This window comes from Aulostomus chinensis, chromosome 9 (genome assembly GCF_037954235.1).
Source record: "Aulostomus chinensis isolate RoL2024-O1b breed Wild chromosome 9, RoL_Achi_v1.0, whole genome shotgun sequence".
In the NCBI taxonomy this organism is placed as follows: Eukaryota; Metazoa; Chordata; class Actinopteri; order Syngnathiformes; family Aulostomidae; genus Aulostomus; species Aulostomus chinensis.
Genome location: NC_141328.1, coordinates 5,413,541 through 5,433,588, shown reverse-complemented (window position 1 = coordinate 5,433,588; position 20,048 = coordinate 5,413,541). Strand labels below are relative to the sequence as shown.

General features: G+C 40.4%; 2 protein-coding genes across 2 annotated transcripts; one reads left to right on the top strand and one right to left on the bottom strand.

Annotated features, from left to right (window-relative positions):
- Positions 1-374: 374 nt before the first annotated feature.
- coq10a (coenzyme Q10A) lies at positions 375-5,485 on the top strand. Its single transcript, XM_086213303.1, has 5 exons — positions 375-986; positions 1,582-1,731; positions 1,823-2,015; positions 2,610-2,711; positions 2,796-5,485. The coding sequence occupies exons 1-5, from the start codon at positions 850-852 to the stop codon at positions 2,961-2,963; spliced, it is 750 nt and encodes a 249-aa protein (XP_086069429.1). The 5' UTR covers positions 375-849; the 3' UTR covers positions 2,964-5,485.
- A 1,604-nt stretch (positions 5,486-7,089) lies between these two features.
- Positions 7,090-19,797, bottom strand: cs (citrate synthase). Its single transcript, XM_086213302.1, has 11 exons — positions 19,732-19,797; positions 16,382-16,432; positions 15,999-16,106; positions 15,324-15,389; positions 14,320-14,451; positions 13,580-13,768; positions 13,110-13,309; positions 12,060-12,189; positions 10,127-10,228; positions 9,676-9,885; positions 7,090-9,171 (listed from the first exon to the last, which is right to left on the bottom strand). The coding sequence occupies exons 1-11, from the start codon at positions 19,780-19,782 to the stop codon at positions 9,001-9,003; spliced, it is 1,410 nt and encodes a 469-aa protein (XP_086069428.1). The 5' UTR covers positions 19,783-19,797; the 3' UTR covers positions 7,090-9,000.
- Positions 19,798-20,048: the final 251 nt, after the last annotated feature.

The window sequence follows — 20,048 nt, the reverse complement described above, 5'->3', positions numbered from 1 at the left end:
AAATTAAGTGTAATTTTAGAATTAGTAGTTTATTCATGTCTTCCTAGTTCTCTCTGTCTTTTCTGGATTTATTCTGTCATTATGAAGACGACCCTGTTTTCCCAAATTTTATATAATTTTGAAAACAGAGATGTACAATTGTCGGAAAATGTAAGTCATCTGCATTAGATAAAATGTACAAAAAATATTTTTTTGAATGATCAGTAATTAAAATATTAATTAAATTTACATATAATATTTGTTAAATTACCATTATTATCATTATAACTAATTTTGTGCGTTTATGTGTCCGCGTGTATGTTTAGGAATAAGCGAAACATGAAAATAACCCCTTAATTTCCTCAAATTAACCTCCAACACAGTAGGGGGCAGCAGTTCATCAATCAATCTCTTGGCTAAACGGGTCAGCTGAAACAAACAGTTTGTCCCGCCGGTGTTTTATATAGAACCAGAAGGTCGTCGCCGGCTGAGCGGTATTTGTTAATAGTCATATCCAAATCTAGCCTAGATTATACAATTAGTTATTCTGTAGTTGCGACATGTGGAGGCGTGAGTAATGATTAATGCTTGGCGTGTCGCGTTCGTTCCTCGTTATGAAACAATGCTAGCTAGCTAATGTTAGCCAGCAGTTGACTCCCGTAACTAACGGGTAGTTACGTTGTCACCGAGCTTGCGGGCAATAGTTATTCGGTATACGGAATTGTTGACAGTTGGCTAACTTTATCTGCGACTTAATATAAATAAATTGGACAGGGGTTGTTACATTGACGCCCAGCTGTCTCCAGTTCGTGACCAGGCTCAGCCTCTTAAAGCCAGGATATCTCCTCTTTGTACCGAGTGGCTGGTTTGATGGCAGCCTCCGCCAGCGCCCGGAGGTTACCCATGGGTGTGCGTACGTTCAGCGACTACCTCCAGATTGCTGCGGTGGGCTCCTCTCGGTCTTGTCGTACAGTGATACCAAGAGGATGCAGTCGACAAAACATCAGGTAAAGGTCAAATGTCACTTGGGTCAAAATGTATCGTTATAACTTTGTGGTGAAATCTCTTGTGTGTATACGTTATTTTGTGGCTTTATAATGTCAGCGATTAAAATCGATCTTACTTAAGAAGTATAGGTGACATTTATTTCTCAAATTCACAGTATTTATCTATATTAATCACAATGTACAAAATGTGAGTATCATACGTGTTTCGCACAGCTCAGCTTCCAGCCATGATAGGCATTCATAACAGAAATCTGTATCTGCCTAAAAAATATGTTCATCCCTTCTAAATTCTCAAATTTACTAAATTTAACTAGTTATAGATGTTCTAGTCATATGTTAGCCAGTTGTTAGAACAGGATGTGGATATCACACCACATAGTTTTTCTTTTTACTCGTGTTCAACTCAGAATATACCAGCAAACTCACAACATGTAGAGCTCATGTTTTCTCCTGGTACAGGACAATATGTGTACTCAGTGACTTTGGTAGCTTGAAACTGGAATGTAGTGGGTCTTTTTTTGTTGAATAACATGTTTGTGGGAGGTTACCTCATTCCAGAATAAAGCTTACAATACATTTTCCCTTACCTTTTTAGACATTTGTCATCATGTGGAATTTTGATGACAAGAACTCCCAGAGTGCTTTGCCTTCAAGACTGGGACACAATGACAACTGTTCCTCAAAGCAGAAATTTCATTAGCCTCACCAACAAAAGGAAGGAGTACTCGGAGCGCAGGATACTCGGGTAATTTTCCAGGGTGTACTAGTTATAACTGTATCTCTGATTGGGTTTTCTGTTTACAAGTTCTGTAACTGTGCTGTACTTGCTCTCTCAGGTATTCAATGCAGGAGATGTATGATGTGGTGGCCAATGTTGACGATTACAAGCATTTTGTGCCCTGGTGTAAGAGGTCCCAGACTGTTATGAAAAGAGCAGGTCACTCTAAAGCTCAGCTGGAAGTGGGATTTCCTCCAGTGGTGGAGAGATACACATCTATGATCACCTGTGTCCGGCCTCATTTAGTAAAGGTAAGTACCCGGTGTTCCTGAGTCTCTATCGGACTTGTGAATTACGATATGTGTGATGTTTCGTATAATATGTGGAGCTTAACTGATAAGAGTTTTTCCATAGCTGATGCTGATAGAGACCAGGGCAGTGTTCTCTCTCTCCCTCTCTCTCTCTCCCCTCCCTCTCTCTTTCTCACTCTTGTCTGTTTTGTTTCGATTGTGAATCAGATGATTGATTGATTGACAGCATAGAAAATGCTGAGCATACATTGAGGTGACATGTATTCAGACATAAAAATAATCTACTAAATATATCTCAAGTATTCAAACCAAAACTTTGTAGAGTACTCCTAGCATAATTTATCAGCAGATAGCTGATAGCTCCTGAGAGAAAATAACAATGTGCGTAAGTAAACGAACAATGTTAGTGCTTCACACAGTTGCGACTCTTTGATTTAGGTACCAATTAACAGGTCTGGAACATAATTTTTATTAGTCAGGGATTTCAGACAGAGTAAGTTTGCCTGTAGAATGGTGTGACATTGAGCTGGGTTGCATTGACAACAAGATCCAGTGAACCGTTTTACACTGAATGTGTGTTTTCGGTTATTTCAGGCTGTTTGCACGGATGGAAAGCTCTTCAATCACCTGGAGACAATATGGCGCTTTAGTCCTGGCATTCCTGGTTACCCTCGCACCTGCACGGTAGACTTTTCTGTAAGTAGGCTGCGGACTGTTTTTCCATGTGGGTTGTGTTGATGGTTTACACTACAAAAATGTGTATTTTTGTGTCTTGGACAGATATCCTTTGAGTTCCGCTCTTTGCTACACTCCCAGTTAGCCACCATGTTCTTCGATGAGGTTGTAAAGCAGAACGTTGCTGCGTTCGAGCGTCGAGCCTGTAAGCTTTACGGTCCAGAGACTCGTATTCCACGAGAGCTGATGTTTCATGAGGTGCATCAAACGTGATCGCAGCAGCTGTATATCCTCATCCGGCCTTAAACCACACCAACATTTAATCATCCTGGCCTCCTGTATCCCTACAAACCTGCATGACGCTGCTTAGATGCCCCACCATCAAGTCCTCAGTGCTGCATAGACATCATAGCGGCTCCTGAAAACATTAGAATTCCAACTCATGTAAGCAATTTGCTGGAATGTTGATATTCCAGCCTCAAAAATCTTGCTGAACTCCCTTCTTGTGTTTAGTCAGTCTTCTTTCTTTCTACCTCCACTCACAGGGTCCTTGCTGATCAGCAGGAACCTATCATGTCTCTTGCTCCATGGCAGTTATAAGCTGGATTTATGTATAAAACAAAAACAAATAGTTGCAACGTTACCAATTGTAAAGAGTCAACAACTATTTAAAATATAGAGCACAGTGACATTGAATAAAACACTTTTATTTCATACAAAAGGAACAGTAGAGTGGCACTCTGATCCAGACGACAGGCTCAGAGGCGGAATGAAGTCTTACAGTTCACGTTGACCTCAAAGACACATGACAACGAGTGTCCAGTTTCTCTTCAGCAGTTGGGTCAGCTGATTGTCAGGAGCACATATTCCACGCCTTTGTATCCATTTTAAATTGAACTTGTAATATATGGTTTGCCATCAGTGAACTCGGAGCAAAAACTTTGATTCTTTTTAATTTATTCAGCTGTGATTTATGCAAATGACATGTTTTATTGGATTTAAAATTGACTGTGCCATGTTTTGGACATCTTGCGAAGGGAAAAAGTCATTTCTTAGTCAGCTGCGACTAGCTGAACTTGCCTGGTTGTTGTGCTGTGAGGAGTGTGTTTTTAGATATTGAGACTTGGCTTGCCATTTTTAATAATGCTTAATTTTGTAGCCCAGCAGTATGAAAGGTTCAACATGGGGAATCTACAGTACTGTAAAAAAAAAACAAGCTTTAGAAAGTCATTTTTAAAAAAATGTAAATTGTGTAATACAGCTGTTACTCATTTTGCACACTCATATAGCTAAGGAGTAGTTATTTAAATGGCAGATCAGATGATCATACTTGATGCTGCTTTTTCATTTGCTTCCTTACAAAATGTCAGAAAGTAGTTTTCCTGAGTCCAACATTGTGCTGTCAAATGTCTTGATATGTCTGACCAACAAATCAAATTGAGTTTAACATGATTGTGTAATGAAGAAATCAAAGATTAATTTTACTTGACTCTCTTTCGTCAAATATTTGACCTCTAAACCAGCTGCTAAATAGTTTGTGATTCTGAAACCTTTCTCATATTGACAATCTCACCAGTGACTGCAGCAATAACTAGTTTGTTACAGATGCGCTAAAGGTTTCCCCACCCTGATAACACCTGGAGGACTACCGTCATGTACATTCTTACTATAAATATACTGGTGGGCTATAGAATAAAACATTAAGAATTTCTCATTGTCCTTGTGTTTCATGCCTTTTGGAAGTTTGAACTTTTATTTATCCACATTATCCATGCATGTAACTAACTAAGAGGCAAATGATGATGCGTACATTTTCTAGTGTTGCTAATGATGTGTTGCCCAATGCTTGATCCCATGGTAAAGGGCTCACTAAGTAAAGATTGTAAATGCCAGAATTTTAGAGGTGACTGGTTCACTCATGTTGCCAAAAGTTGGTGAAAGATATCTGACCCCTTGTAATAATCCACAATTCATTTCATTTTGTCCATGGTATGATGTAAGTCTCATACTCCAGTTAAACTGATTTTTGCTGGATTGGGTTTTGAAGCTTTGGCTTCAAAGTTGATGTAGTTTACACAAGAAAGAGACGGTTAAAGGAGCTTGCTAACGTTTGGGGAAATTAGCACATTGTCTGTCAGACAATACCATTAACTCTTCTGTCCTCCGTGAATGAGGGGCAGAGACCCACAAAAACCTGCTGGCTGTTAGTTAGCTAAGCACAATGAACGCTAGTGGATGGGCAGGTTAGCATACCTCCATTTCATAAGGAATGACATGTGCAGCCCTTGGTATATTAATGCAACAACTGTTGTGGACAGAAGTGTGTTTGATGACATTGACTGAGCTGCTCACACTTCCCACCTACTAGCATTCATTGCGCTATGCCAACTAGCAGTCAGCAGGTTTCTGTGGTCCTCAAATGCACCACAGAAGAGGAGAATGGTATCTGTGCTCAATAATGTTGGATTTGTGTTTCTTTTTGGTACATTCAGTATGCAGTATGAGTGTTTACTCATTCCTGGTAAAACACTAAAATAAAAACATATGGAAGAAATTGAAAGGAAATATTGTTAGAAATATTTTATTGTATTATATGAGCACCTCCATCCCACCAGCAGTGTGGGATTGTCCCCTGAATGAAACACATCGTCACTGACTGAAGAGTTGCTACAATAGATATAAAAACGTTGCCATTATTTTGCTGCAAGCTAAAATGTATCTTTGTAAATACCGTGGATGCATTTCAGAGCTGATATTTAAATAAAAAAACAGGTGTATTTATTTTGTGTTTGCAGCTTCTTTTGAGAAAAACGCACTACACGGGCTTCTGTGAGGTCATTTTCCTCTTTGGCTTGTTCTCACATGGGGGGGGGGGGGGGTGTCATAGGTACTGTGATGGAGGAGGGAGGACACTGCAGTCTACAAGGCAGCTGACAGCCAAGAAACCAGAGTGGGGTTATGGTATGTGGGCCAGTTATTAATAACAGCCAACACAGAAGAGGAGGCTAGTTGGACCATCCTTGATCAGTCAGGCCTTTACCGCGACTGACACCTGCACCGCCGGTCAGACATTTCCACTCACGCAGATTTTCTCTAGAGTAGATGCATTCACAGCAGTTAAAAAAGAAAAAAGGCAGGGTACGCGTTTACATGTCGTAATGTCATCTTTACACGACGGATGTGACAGTAATCGTGGTTGGCTGTGTGTTTCAGCTCTGTCAGCAATTAGATGTGTCAAATATTTAATTATATACATTAGGTCGTGTTAAACATATGACGATCAAAAGTCACGTTTGACATGACCCATACCCCTGTAGTTGAGGGGCACTCTGTCGTTACAGATCTCCACCATGGGATTTTTCCTGAGAAATAAATGAAAAAAATATCTGGATCTGCCTCCAAATTTAAAGGGTTCCCGCTCCGGCCCGTCTTCCTCCTCTCCAGCATGTTTTATGGAAATTCACCTTATTTTTGTGCAGAGTGACTGATGAAAAAAGCCTCTTTCCCAGAAGAAAAACTGGGTTTTATTCATGAAATGTTCTTACATATGCAAGGATTGTTGTAAGGGATCAGTCTAGTCTTACAGACGGGAAGTAAAGCCTGCCATCTATTGTTTACCTCTTGTAACTGGCAATCACCCAGGCTCGCTAAGGCTTGAGCAACATGAGGCAAAAGATAGGGATGAATTTCAAACAGCCAGCAACCTTTCCATCTGTCTGCAAGACTACATTGAGGGCTGACAAAGTCCTGTCCTCTGAGGCCAAATTGCTGGTATTTTATTACACCATGCCAGTCCTGGGCCATCATGTGGTCCTCAAGGGCAGTTTAAAATATTATTGCAGGCGTTTATGCGTATCAGTGGACAGATTGTCATAATAGCATCCCCATGCATGATGAAGTCATTATACGAAAGCCAAAATCAGATTTTTGGCCTATCAAGATTTCAGAGGGATTTTAAACAGCATAGACAACCAAACAAAAAAAAGTGAAAGCATTTTTTGTTGTTGTTGCGAAACTGACTCCAACAACATTTCGTGGTTGTTTGAAACCTGATTCCAATTTGACTTCCATGCAAGTGCCTTGCAGGTACGTTAGCCTGGTCTGAACCCCAAACTGGTCTCATCACTTGCAGATAAGAAGGCGGACAGGAAAATACGTGATTTGAGAAAAATCAGTCAGATCATGACCGAAGTCTGGACAAGTCCTTATAAAAGCGAGTAGGTGATCAAAATGAAGGCCGAGTTTAAAGACAGGAGCTATTCGGCCTGTTACGCACAGTACATATGTAATAATGCAGTAATACTTTTGAGAAATCATGTGTTAACGTGTTGCTTTCCCTAAATATACTTCTCTTAATCCTAACAAAAAATGACACTAAAACATGTTAATAAAAACCTTTATTGTTTTTCATTTTTTTTTTATTAGGTTTTCCAATAATTGCTCTTCAAGCTCTTCTTGCCCGTTAGACCCATCCAGCCCCTCCCCCGAGTGCTTCTCTGATCAATCCACCTGCAGTCAATTCTTACTTGTCATCATGTACAACCTTTGAGCTCCTCTACGATCAAAATAACCACATCTCTCAGATGAGCCACCGCTATGAAAGAAGACTACAGTACAACACAAACACTGAGCCAGACAAAGCCAGAGGGAAGCTCGTAGCAGAGTGGAGATCCAAACACCTGGGTGAACTACTGCCTAATATGAGTATTGTTTGGGGTGGGAAACAAAAATAAATGCAAGATCCAACTACACAAAATGGAGTGTTGACAAACCCTGGGGCAGCAGGTAAAGCTGCTGGAGATCTTAAGAGCAAGCTTGAAATGTTCAAGTGAAACCTGAAAAAAAAAAAAAAAAAAAGCACCGGCGAAGCCCACAGAGCCAGGCGAGAAATCATGTATGTACAAGATAGCTGCAGGTTGTTTGCTGTCAAAATTCCAGTGAGCCGTGAGACTAAATGCTACTACACTGTTGGTAAACTATGGTAATTCATTCAGATAATCATTGTGGTTATTACAAGCAAATGGCTGCACAGAGGTCTTACATTCAAGCTATACATATATATATCTATGTACACAAAGTATAAATAAAACCACAAAATGAGAACCCAAAGATTATAGTTGTTGTTGTTTACATATTTAACACCAAAAGTGTCGTTAAAAAGGGACACAATCAACCTGGGGTGGGGTTCTACTGCTACAAATTAGGATATCCAATCAAGCAAGTGCTCATTTTGGAGTCATTGATGTTTAAAGCGCTCTACTGTGGGGATTAAACAAAAATACACTCAAAGAAGACAGGACACCGCCCTCCCCCATTTCCCACTTTCATTCAAGCTTGCTCTTAAGAATCCACGACAGGCTGCCAGTTACAACACCCTTTGCTCAAAGTTATTCTCTTACTGTACATTATTTTTGATTTCTACAATTCAGAAAACCCCTTTGAGCACAGAGACTCATCCAAAATAGGAAAGTATGTTGTTGAGAAACAGTAAAGCATCATATTTTCTACATATCGACAAGATTATTTTGATCATAGAGGTAATACAGGTCATCAATAAAATGAAAAAAGAAAAAGGGGAGACTTAAGATTTAAAGTGGCAGTATCTTTTAAATGAGTTTCAGGTTTTTAATGCTTATATTGAATAGCTTGCCAATTTAACTGGTGAGGACCTTTTTTTCTTTAAAACTGGAGTGTTCACAAATGGGAGTGAATGTGAGGCTAGACTGGAAGAGATTCCATCTGGGAAAATTGCATAGAAGAAACTAAGTTCGGTCTTAATTGTGAATGAGGTGTTTTCCTTTGGGGCATGCGCTCTAACACAATATCTGCATCAGCCAAAAGCAAAAGGGTTGATTAGAACTTTAGATCTTTCAACAAATACAAAGGAAGTGTCATTCACTCCCACCATTCCCTTTCAATGCCACTGACTAGTCCGAGCTCAGACCCAGTGTCAATGAGCAACACACAGGCACTGCACAAGTGTCTCAGGGGAAATCTTAAGAGATGCTAGCAGACGTACTGGTACAGGTTTGAGCTTTCTACAGGTTACATGTATGTGTGTCTCAAGTTTCCACTCAACATGTTCCAAATCTGGCGACATGACGGGAAAACTCATCAGCGGGCGACTAAACACATTAATGTTGTGACAATTTAAAAGGCCCTTCTTTAGTGAAATGACATTAAAAGTGTACTGTCTCTTTGAATCCCATTGAATCCCAGGGGGTTGGGAATGACGGGGGGGGGGGTCAATTTATGTCTGCCTCCACCTCATACCCTTCACAGTAACCCCCAACTCCTCTCAGGTGGTTTTTCAGCCTGACTTCACGGCCACCAGTGACATCAGTCCATCTGTGCTCATGGACTTGGGGCGCTCCAATGGGAAGCCCAGAGCTCTACTCCACACGAGCTGAGCCAGCACACCCAGGGCTCGGGACACGCCAAACAGCACAGTGTAGTAGTTCATCTCAGTCATTCCGTAATACTGCAGACAGGGAACAGAGATGCACACATGAGCATCCATATTTGACTACATGAACTTCATGGACGCTTTTCAGCTTTCATGTCATGATTAACTGGTCCAACTGAGAAAATTTCACACATTCACAAAAGTTGACCCTCATATATGCAGAGGTATGACAGACAAAGGTCAGTATTTTGTGAGGGGCAAGTTATCTTTTTATTAATTCATGTGTTGCGTGTCAATTTCTGATCACATGATGTGGAATATAATGAGCTTGATTAACTATTAAAGTTGTTTATTAACTTTAACCCCAATAACAGGTAATGCTAAACAATATTTCAATGTTTTTAAAAGCACTCTGAGAACCAAAATACAATTCAAATTCCCTGTGGTGGCCATGTTGCTCACACATTACAACTTAAAAGTTTATGAACACGGTAAAGTTGGAAAACTGACTTCCCAACTTAGAAACCCCTACATTATATGAATGGAGCATGAGGTTAATAGCTAGAAGATTGGTCTCACCTGCAGCAGCACTCCGCTGTGGGCGTCCACATTGGGCCAGGGGTTCTTGGCCTTACCCTGCTCCAACAGCACGTTGGGCACAATCTTGTAAAGCTGGGCAACCAATTTGAACATGGGGTCACTGGGCAGGTGCTTCAGGGCAAACTCACGCTGGCAAGTGTAACGTGGGTCAGTCTTCCTCAAGACAGCGTGGCCGTAGCCTGGCACCACCTACGGCCAAGAGGGATTGGGTTTGCATGTGGTCTCAGTTAGGCATTTAGAAGAGTAAAAAAGTGTCGAGGAAAATTAAGAGCAGGCTATCAAGTCTTTATGGTTGAGGCCAAATTATCGATGGAAAACACTTTTTAAATTGATAATCAAGTCAAGGACTTGATTATCAATTATCAAGGACTTGACTGTACGTATCAGCACATACTGATCACTGGAACTGGTTATCGTGGTGTGTCTTTACCCTTCCAGACTTGAGTGTGTTCCAGATATAATCCCTCATCCTCTCATCAGACACCTCTCCTCCCAGCTCCTTCTGCAGGGCAGTCAGCCACACCAGCACCTCCTGTGGAATGAAGCAGGAAGTACATAGAAATATGTTGTGACTATTTGGCTTACATAATTCATCATACCTGAAATATGAGACAACCATATAAGTATAAGACCTTTCATTCATATGAAAGCTTACGTTGCTTTTCAGTAAAAATACCACAGAAGCGGAGTGTACAGGAATCTAGGCAAGCTACATTCTTTCAAACACACACGCACACACAAACACAATTTACTCCAAACTGTACGAGTCCACGCAGGTTGAAAGAAGCCCTGAGTCATTCTACACTGAAACACCATTCGTCCGTCAAATTCATCAGTGAGTCAGAATTGGGGAATTCAATGAAAAAAAACATTCACAATGACGGTGAATTGTTGATTTAGGGGCTGTCAGACCTTTGGATGTGGTACACGAATCATGAATGTGATCTGATTGAACTGATGACTAAATTTGTTTCTGAGCTATTTAAGCTTTATGCGATTTCTCATGATGTTAAACCACCTTGCTGTGGTCTAACAATGTGGCAGCCTGTATGAGAGCAGAGTCAGCGTTTAGTCATCATTGCATCTACCCATGTACACACAGGCTTCTGCTTAGATCCACTAATATGCAAGGAGTGGCAGTGGCCTTTGTTTTTTCCTGGTGTGTCATGTTTGATGTCACAAATGTAGTCATTGCACAGGGAAAAAGTGACTGTCAAAACACACCACAGTGTAGTGACTTGGACTTGTAGACAGTCCGTGTTAGATGCAGTAAAAGCAGCATAGAGGACAATGGAGGAGTTTCTCATGTATTTTTAGCCGCATTTGTTTTTCCAAACTCAATGACTGAACCTTGTTGGATCATCACTACTTGACCACAGATGAGTTAAATTTCTGGCTGAAATGACAGAAAGTTGGATACATTTGCGGCAAAAATGTGAAGTTTTCATTCCTCTGTGTATATCAGTTGATAACAGAGCTCGCCATATTTGTGTCTGAGTCGGGAAGCTCTGAAAGCTGCGCAAAAATAACTGCATTTTACCAAAGTTATCTGTTCCATTTGATTCTGAATGGAAATGAGCCAATAATTACTCCTGTCTACTGCACCATCATTTGACTTGGGACTAAATGCTGATAAAAGCTGTTCCCACTGCAGGAAAAACACAACTCACGTATAAGCAGGTGTTAGCAAATTTGTGGCCAGTGGGAATTGGGCAATGCAGTGCTGAAATGTACCACTGAGGCATGAGTGAACATAGTTGAAACACATTCTCAATTGTTTGTAAGAAAATCACTGGTGTTAAAAAGATGGCCCTGTTATAAAATGTACAGCATTTGAAAGAGCTTTGCAGCATGATAACAGGATAAGTACATGTAAAAGAACACTGTTCAACTTTGCTCCGTGTCCCCTGCACCCACAGTTCCTACTAATCTATCAGCTAGAATATGCTTGGTGAGGCAAAATGCGTTGCACTTCCACATTTTTTGTATGCAGCTCACAATGGCTCAGTTCCTCACTTCTCCAATATCAACAACCTGTCAGCCAGCAGGGCACTGAGACATCCGAGAATACAGCAAGAGAGAGCAACAGTGTAGTGCTATGGCAACGTTGCAGTGGTCTGCAAAAAAAAAAAAAAGGGTTGTGCAGTTTCTGGTGGTAACTTTGTTCTTTAAATATTTCAGTAAGCCACGACATTTTGACAGTGAACCAGCCTGCATAATACCAGGACTCCTGCACTGAAGCAGGGATACGCTAATAAGTCATGAAATAAATCATTTACACCTGTCCTTTTCCCACTCTGACATGCCAAGCCACTTCCCTCGGGCATTATTTGAAGCCAACAGCATTGAATCAATGTACAAACCTGATTTGCCAGGCCATGAAGAGGACCAGCAAGGCCATTCATGGCAGCACTGAAGGACAGGTAAGGGTCAGACAGGGCACTACCCACCAAGTGGCTGGTATGGGCACTAACGTTGCCTCCTTCATGATCACTGTAACACAGCAACAAACAAAACAAAACAATATTACATTACATTCAAAAGTGCTTGAAAATGAAACTGTCAGGGATTATACTGTTGAGGTTGTAACCTCACCCTGAGGTTTCTCAGATTTTTCCCTGTTAAAAGGGTTTTCTATGGAGTTTTTCCTCAGTCGATGTGAGGGTCTAAGGGCAGAGGATGTTATGATGCCATGTGAAGCCCTTTGAGACAAACTGTTTGTGAAAACGGGCTCTACAAATAAAATTGCCTTGCCTTGCCTTGCCTACTGTTTATGTAAATATTTAGTAGAAACCGCTGGCTGGGTCTGTGCTCTGGAATGGGTTAAGTGTAGCCTTTACAATGATGGCTTGTCATTTCTATTGCTCATGTTCTGATCAGTATCTCAGGATGTAGGTGCATTTAGCAATAAAGTGATTCAAGAGTGAACATTACATATTGCTTTTTTTTCCCCACATAAAGACCATATTAGAACACAGACTCCTAACTAGGCATGTTGGAACTTGTCAGTCTGCCAGTTTACACCTCTCAAACAAGACAAGACAGTGCATCATTGCCATTGCAACACATCTCAGTGGCAGCTTTCAAGGCAGTTCTGTAACTGAAATGGCTGACACATCTTGCGTTCAAAAACCAGCTGGTGGTGACCTTACATACTGAGTCCGAGACGCCACCACCAGCTGGTTTACAAGGACTCAACTTTCCTGACCACAGCTGAATATCAACGTGAATCTTTGATCAAAACGGGCCTTTAAATATCAACCCATGGATTAACTTCTGCCGGCTATCGATGAAAAAAATCAATATAAAATACTTCATCTTTGTGTAAAGCTAGTCACAAAAACAGCACAACTTTTATTTAAGTAGTACAGGAAATAAAAACAGAGCAGGAGGTTTTTTTTTAGCATTTACACCTGTGGATGGTGAGGTAGAGTCTCATCAGCTCAGTAAACTGGGGGTCACTGTAGCCCAGCATGTTGGTAAAGTTGTGGGACCAGTCCAGGTTTGAGTCGATGGCTCCAATACTGCTGCCTTCACGGTAGAGATTGCGGTAGATCTTGGCAGCAATGCAGGGGAGCTTTGCAATCAAGTCCATAGAGTCTTCATAGACAAACTAAATGAAACAATGTGAAAACAGAAGAAAAACCATGTGAAAGCATGAAGTGCCAACAACTTGATTCAAAATGAATCAAGTGAAACAGGTTGGGAATACATGAAATCAGACTACAGCCACGCAAGCAGCTTTGTGATTATGTAATTTCAAAACCAGAAACACCATCCTACTTCAAGATATCGTTTCTTGATGAACATTTATACATCTGGTGCCAAGTGGCACACATGGGCTCTGGTGATAAAGGTCGCCTCTGAGCTGCTGTGAACTCACCTCCCAGTACTTGGTCTTGTGGACACCCTCGGAGTAGGCCCGCGCAAAGCCACTCTCGCTGTTCAGAGCTGTGATGGCAGCGCTGAACTGAGACATAGGGTGCAAGTTTGTGGGGAAATTATCCAGCATGGTGACAACATGGGAGGGAAGTGCTGCTCTCTTTGCCCATTCTTTGGACACCCAGGCGACCTGAGAACCAGAAACACACAATGTTTTGACAAGTTGATAAGGACAAGTAATAACTTTAATAATGCTCTCCCAAAAGTGTGATCTAAACTATCCTCTTTAGCCAACTGACTTAAGCCAAATAATAAATTCTGGATATCGAAGAACAAAGGTTAAGCAGTGAAAGCTGTTCTCCCAGAGACAAGCTGAAGTCAGCTAAATGCAGAGAGTTTATCAGTAAGGTCAAACCCTATCACTGTACAGAGAGATGTCTGCCTGCAATAAAAATGTCCATTTAGGTCACAGAAAGTATGTTGTTCACCTGTTATAAAACTGTTTCTGGAGTTATATATGATTGATATCAAATACTTGCAGAGATGACATCATCATTGAGCTGGTCCACAGGACACATGTCACATTCACCAAAAACATAGAACAGCATTGTCATACAGCAGAACCATCCAGTGTTGAGGAGTGCTGAGATACCAGCGCTGACAGATGAAGGGGAACCCTGAACAGCTGTCCAGCCCAACCTCGCTGTAATTATAATATATAATGGCTGCTATCCCACTCACCTGCTCCTCGGTGGGCACCTGTCCTGTGACCAGCAGCCAGAAGAGGCCTTCAGGCAACGGCTCTTCACCTCCTGGAGCTTTAGGCAGCAGTTTCTGACACTCTGGAATGCTGTAGCCGCGGAAACGTATTCCCTGTGTGACGGAGAAAAAAGACGCAAACCTAAATGCAGATTAAGATAGACAGATCCTAAGTCAACACAAGCAATCAAGAGTAGAGCATATTACTGGTCTCAGCTAATGATGTTATTTTTGTCATATACTCATAAAAAGATCAATAAAAATTACTTGTGCTGACATGTTGTTGCGTATTTTTGGAATTTCACAATTTTTTTCCTACCCTCAGAATCGAGGAGATACAGATATCTTCAAACACATGCAGTTCAGTGCACTAAAACCCTTCAATTAATTTTCTTGGCAGTTTAGTTCTTGATGAGTCTGTTCATTTAGCTTCAACACTGCTGCAGTGTTGTGTCAATCAAAAAGCATTCAATCAAATGCATCACATTGGCTGTATTCCTCTCCTAATATCTGGCCATTTAAAAATTATATGAGCTGATGACTAGTTTTGAAAATTAACTTACAGTTTTACCGTCATTCTTCTAGCTTTTTAAAGCTGATGTTTAAATGTTCCACTTTGACATACAAGATACCAACCTATAGATATTTGTTTTAGACTTCAGTCAGAAAAAGCAATCGAAAAACATAACCACGGGCTCCAGGTTTGATATGAGTTTCTTACTACTTTCCGATCATTTATATAAATCAAAAAAATTAATTCAAAGAAAATAAATCAGAGGAGAAGATTTAAAAAAATACTTGCATGTGTGTGAGTTACAAGCTATCAATATGAGCTCTAAAAGATATAACAAATATTTTGTTCTGCCACTGAAAGCAGTCAAGGTTGAGTGTTTACAAGGCAGGCTAATCTCAAGGAGCTACAAGTGTGCAATTTATAAAGTCACTATAAACAGTGTGATTCCACTTCGGTGTACAAGCATACCAACCTCCTCGGGATCCAACACTGAGGTCTCATAAACCAGACCCTTCATGCCCCTCATACCTCCATAGACCTGTGGATGAAAACATAATAATCATAACCATACATAGACAGTATGTTTGTGTCATCTGGTTAGGCAACTCTGAACCTTTAAAGCCCAAATCTACAGACTGTTTTTCAAGATTACATAATATTTTTGAAGCTCAACAGGTGCAAAATTGGATATTTTTAGCCAACTTCCTCTCATCCCTGCAAGAGGAAGGGAACTCAATGTTGTGCATGTAATAACAATGCTGACTAAAATGTTGCTGATGAATGCCAATCTATTGTTTTCAATCGAAACAGAAACTGGACATGTACAGTTAAGTTCTGAGAGGCTACAGTGACATTTCCCATCAAAAAGCAACACAGTGTGCAAATGTGACCTCTAGAAGATAACTGAACTGTGATACCTGCACAGTAAATAAGGCTGGGAAGGCCTAGACAGATTAGGTAGGCTAACATGCCACAACTAATCTTCATCATGGTTGATGTCCTCCATGCTCTTCCCATTAATAAAGCAGAATCTTGCTTGAATTCATTAAGACAACCAGCAAACCCCTATGTCTGAGGGTTTGTTTTATTCTGATTCCATAACGCAACAATCTAGTCAATGATATTCAGTGGTTAATGATGTACTCACCATGTCAACAGTGATCTGTCCTATGTTGGTTTTGCCATACTGCTGTTTGAAGTTCTTGATCCTGCTCTGTTCTTTGGGGATAAGGTCTGCCAGGACATCCTTTAGATTCTGTAAAAACACTAAATTTAATCAATGCTGCCCTTGGCCTAGTCTTAAAATGAAACCTATTAATTTCCTGTGAACTGGGGTTAATTACACAAGTTTTATGTAAGTATTTAGGAAAAAAATATTGATCTGTAGCTTCCCTAAGGTTACCGTGTCCTATTCATACAAAAGAACACAGAGCCACAATTGGTACATTCTCCAAATGCTTCACATAGATTGTCACTTCAACCATAAACAACCTGGGAAAAATTAAGCAGACGACCTTGGAAGGGACTTACTGTTGTCGATGCACTGGCATTTCTGGCTGCCACAAGGAAGTAGGAGGCATTCTATTGCGAGAAGAAATAAGAGTTAGCATGCTAGACAAAGCTGCATCTCTAGACGACTTGCCTATCAAACTAAGACGCACTTGTTGTGTCGCAACTGACACTTTTTTTTTTACATCTCAAAACATTTTGGAAAAAAAATAGTTATTTTATGTTTCATTATCAGTTTGACCCATCGTGTATAAACTACAGATCTTTCGATGAACAGCTATCCAGTTGAACCATCTGAAAGCTTGGAAATCAGTCTCCTTTAAACCATGCGGTCAACCTAAACTCCTTAACCTTTAAGCACATTTGATAGCACTTCACTTTATGGCTGCAGATTGCTGTTGTGCATTGTGCGGTGACTATGACCATATATACTACACTCCATACTCCATTTAAACATGCATTACTTTAAAGTAAAATAAATGAAAGCACTTAATCAAGGAGTAAATTTTTAATCGTGATACAGATGAGCACTTAATTTGTCATCGATATGCACTCAAAACTCCTTCTTGTGTAACCCAAGTGTTGACACATCCCGTCTTCATTGTATCCATTTGTTTTGTACATTTTTCACCATTAAGTAAAACGTTACGCTGAGATTAATTTAAATGGGTCAGTGGCTACAAACAGCTGCAACAAATAATCACTAACAACTATTCCCCGATATACAAATAATAAAAAGGTAAAAATGCCCACACCCCCCAAAAAAATCTCTTTACAAACTGAGGGTTGTAACAGTTTCTCAATTATGTTAAATCACAACACTGTCCTACCATAAAGTCACAGGGCAAAACCACAATATCAATATGGTCATTGATTCCTGTGCTCATGTGGTTTCCTGTTCTCATAATTCTGCTGCTAATGTGAAAAATTACAGTTAGGGCTCGCAAAGCAATACTCGTATTTTCTCATTACTGATCTAAAAAAGCTTGTGATTCTTTAGGCAGTAATATGAACATTTGCCACTGTGAGGCAGACACAATCCTTGTCATTATTTTACATTTAAGAGTGTACACTTAATATTCAAGGCACCCAGGTTATTAATGAATGTCAGGCTAGTTAGTGAAATATGAAATATTGTGACAAGTTTTCAGCAGCCATGCTCACACCAACCATGACATAGACATTAATTAACACATTAATCTAGGAAAACACTTTTAGTCTATATTTATCAATGCATGGTTTCTTTAAACTTAGACTCCTGCTAGAACTGGGACAAGACAATGGCTGTATGAAAGATTAAGGAAACATACTAGCTCATAGATGAGGTCAGCTAAGGTTCTGTGTTCACAGTAGGGCTGAGTATCAAACTTTGATGCTTTTAATGGAACAGGCGGACAGAATTAATTTATTACTCTCAATACCTGAGGAGAAAATCTCAAACATATTACTTATTTTTAAGGTTGTAAAACCATTTCTGGTGGAAAAAAGCCAAAGTGCTGACACATGATTCATGTTTTGAGTGTGAAAATGCCAATGAAAATTATAAAAGAAAATAAATGTAACATGAAAATGTAATTGTCATTTTGTTAAAACAGACTTTCAGTATTGGATTTTTTTTTATCATTCAAGAATTGCTATCAAAGTCCATAAATGGCTCAAGGTATCTAACTCATTTGAATGATAACCTGCCCTAGTTTGAAGGCTATTACCACTGTCAGCTGATTAAAAATTTTCAATGGGTGAGGGGTGAGTACGGCAGACAGCTGACTCTTGCCCTGGGGAGACCCCCACCCTGTAACACAACTGGGTAAGTGGATAAATGAACAGCGAGGTTCACCGAAAAAAAAAGGTACGATTCTTGTGTCACCACTCACACACTACACAGCTGAGAGATTATGTAACAGCTCAGGGCTTAAACATGGAGCAAAAGTTTCCCTCCGTCACTCCCAGGATCCACAGACCTGGGAGGACCAATATCTCCTCCTACTACTACTACTACTACACTGAATGGCAAGGGCATAGAAGCCCAGAGGCTGTGTTTGAAAGAAACATGAGAAATGATTCATGTGTTCTTACGCAAATACAACTAAGCATACAAGTGTGGAACATTGTTGAAATCAAACTTACAGGTTTTAAGTCATTGGTTTACACAATATATGATTATATATTATAGATTATATATGACCAGACATCCACACAGATATTGCCCTTCCTCTCAACATGTGAATCACGTGATTTAAAGAGAGTTTAGATGACTAAAGACTGTTGTGTAATAACTCCAAAAGACATACTAATAAATCTCCTGGACAAAGATTACAGCTGATAAGAGAGAAAAGGTGAGTGTGACACAGGTTAAGCTGAACATATTCCTACTTGGGAGACTGACACGCAGGATACATTGCACTCCAGTTTATACAGACATGAAAATGTGCAAACAGTTCAGATTTCAAGAATGAGGGGAGGAAACTCTCATAAGCAATGAAGTCTATGGTAGTGGGTGGCACAAGCTGATGTGTGGGTCATTACATCCAAGTAGGCAAGGTTGTGAGGTCAGTGGAGTAAGACAGTAGCTTAGAGTCACTGGAAGGTTACAATCAGCATGGAGAGGCAATAAATGAATGGCAGTATGTCAGCTGATAGGCAATGGTGATTGAACCTTGACAGTGCAATAATTTCAACACATCCTATAAAAGCAAATCCTGATGCCAAATGATAACTTGCAAAGTTGTTCCAACAGACATGTGAACTTTAAAAGCATGAAAACACACTAAAAGCTGGCCTTAACGGTGTTAATCCCCCTTAATGTTTTTTGTTTTGTTTTGTTTTGTTTTTTTAAATCAGGGACAGATATTTTGCCTGCTGATTTGGTATCAGACAATTGGACGGAATCTTAATGTGAAGGTCAATGGGGTGGTGTAGATGAACGAAAATGACAGTTAATTTAAATGCGAGCACAGATTTTTTTTTTTTCCCAACCAACTTCAAATGACAAAGACAAGAATAGCGACCAAGCCCCGTCAAATCAAGTTAACGCGATGTAGTCAAACGATAAAGAAACATGTTCAGGCGGTGACTATCATAGGCCAGCATAAAGAGCAACTATGCTAACGTCCGTTAACAAAGTTGTTGAACGCTTTAGCGACGTTATAGAGAACAGCAAGCAATATATATGAACATATGCAAACTATCCCCGATGTTTTAGCTAACATTAGCCTCACTCAGGATCAACGGCATTTCACAATGTGGGTGACAGCGATAAGCTTGCTAACTAGCTTGCTACTACGCCGTTAGCCGGCTAACCTAGCTGTCGGGGTCCACTCCGCGGCTATGACTGAGAAAAGTGACATCGAGCCCTTGTCTTTTGCTCTTACCTTTGAATTGAGAAGTTTCGGTGCTAGTCTGCTGGCCGTCAGGAAGGACATTTTTGTCTGTGTAAAAGTGAATACCACGTAATCTTTAAAACTAAGGAAGCCGCTGCCAGTGGACCGCGGAGCTGCTTGAAGGTGCCCCTACGAGAGCAAAAGGTTGAAGAGGGATTCAGGCCCGCAAGTAGCAGCGTGGTTGATTGGACGAAGGGCCGGGTCGATGCAGTAGCGTAAAAGAAGCTGATTGGCTAGAGAGCTAGAAGGCGTACGCTTATTGGTTAGAACCCCTCATTCTCCTCGATGACGAAAGCTGTACACCAGGG

Bases quoted from the DNA above. Each gene is read 5' to 3' on its own strand.
- cs (XM_086213302.1), bottom strand. From the start codon at position 19,782: ATGTCCTTCCTGACGGCCAGCAGACTAGCACCGAAACTTCTCAATTCA. The intron at 12,190-13,109 runs GTGTAAATGCTA...GCTGTGTTACAG, and splicing joins CTCTACCTCACCATCCACAG to TGATCATGAAGGAGGCAACG. The intron at 9,172-9,675 runs GTGAGACCAATC...CCCTGTCTGCAG, and splicing joins ACAGCGGAGTGCTGCTGCAG to TATTACGGAATGACTGAGAT.
- coq10a (XM_086213303.1), top strand. From the start codon at position 850: ATGGCAGCCTCCGCCAGCGCCCGGAGGTTACCCATGGGTGTGCGTACG. The intron at 987-1,581 runs GTAAAGGTCAAA...TTACCTTTTTAG, and splicing joins TGCAGTCGACAAAACATCAG to ACATTTGTCATCATGTGGAA. The intron at 2,016-2,609 runs GTAAGTACCCGG...CGGTTATTTCAG, and splicing joins TCCGGCCTCATTTAGTAAAG to GCTGTTTGCACGGATGGAAA.